Below are 722 nucleotides of genomic sequence, written 5' to 3'. Positions count from 1 at the left end.
GATTATTCCCCCCTCACTGGCGCCAGCCCCGCGGAGACCTCGCAGGTGCCGGGAGGAAGTGGAGACGGGCAGAGTCTGGACACGTGCGCGGGGCCGGGAGGTGCCGGCCGCAGCCTGCGCCGCCTCCTACCGCGGAAATCTGCCCCCAGGGCGGAGCCTGCCGGTGTCTTCCGCGCCCCGCGCACATGTGGGCATCGTTTCTACTCCGCGTGCGCTGCCAGCACCCGCCGCACCTGCGCTGACGCGGGACCCTCCTGGAGACCGAGCAGGACCCGCCTTCGGGAGCCCGAGAGCCTCCTTCCCGGGTCTTAATAAACTGTACATGTGAGATGGAGCCTGGCTCTTTTGCACAGGCTGGAGTGCAGAGGCGCGATCTCGGCTCACTGCAACCTCCGCCTCTCGGGTTCAGGCCTCAGCCTCTCTAGTGGCCGGGACTACAGGTGCCCGCCACCACACCGTCGAATTTTTTTTTATTTTTTATTTTTTATTTTTGGTAGAGACCGGGTTTCGCCATGTTGCCCAGGCTGGTCTCCAACTCCTGACCTCAGGTGATCCGCCTGCCTCCGCCTCCCAAAGTGCTGGGATTACAGGCGTGAGCACCGCACCGGCCTTAATAGACCTTATCTGGGAGAAGTGTGTCTGGCCTTGTGTCAGTTTCTGTTGCGTGGCAAGGTGAGAACCTGCGGCGGTAACAGCATGGAGACTGATTCTGCTTGTCCCTT

General features: G+C 62.0%; 1 protein-coding gene across 1 annotated transcript in view; it reads left to right on the top strand.

Annotated features, from left to right (window-relative positions):
- ZSCAN4 (zinc finger and SCAN domain containing 4) overlaps positions 1-328 on the top strand; it is a 68,219-nt gene extending 67,891 nt beyond the window's left edge. Inside the window, exon 5 of the mRNA XM_011958243.1 lies at positions 27-328. Coding sequence (XP_011813633.1) covers positions 27-328 — 302 coding nt within the window. The remainder of the gene's footprint in view (positions 1-26) is intronic.
- Positions 329-722: the final 394 nt, after the last annotated feature.

This window comes from Colobus angolensis, unplaced genomic scaffold (genome assembly GCF_000951035.1).
Source record: "Colobus angolensis palliatus isolate OR3802 unplaced genomic scaffold, Cang.pa_1.0 Scaffold462, whole genome shotgun sequence".
Classification (NCBI taxonomy): Eukaryota; Metazoa; Chordata; class Mammalia; order Primates; family Cercopithecidae; genus Colobus; species Colobus angolensis.
This window is presented reverse-complemented; position numbering and strand designations above follow the sequence as displayed.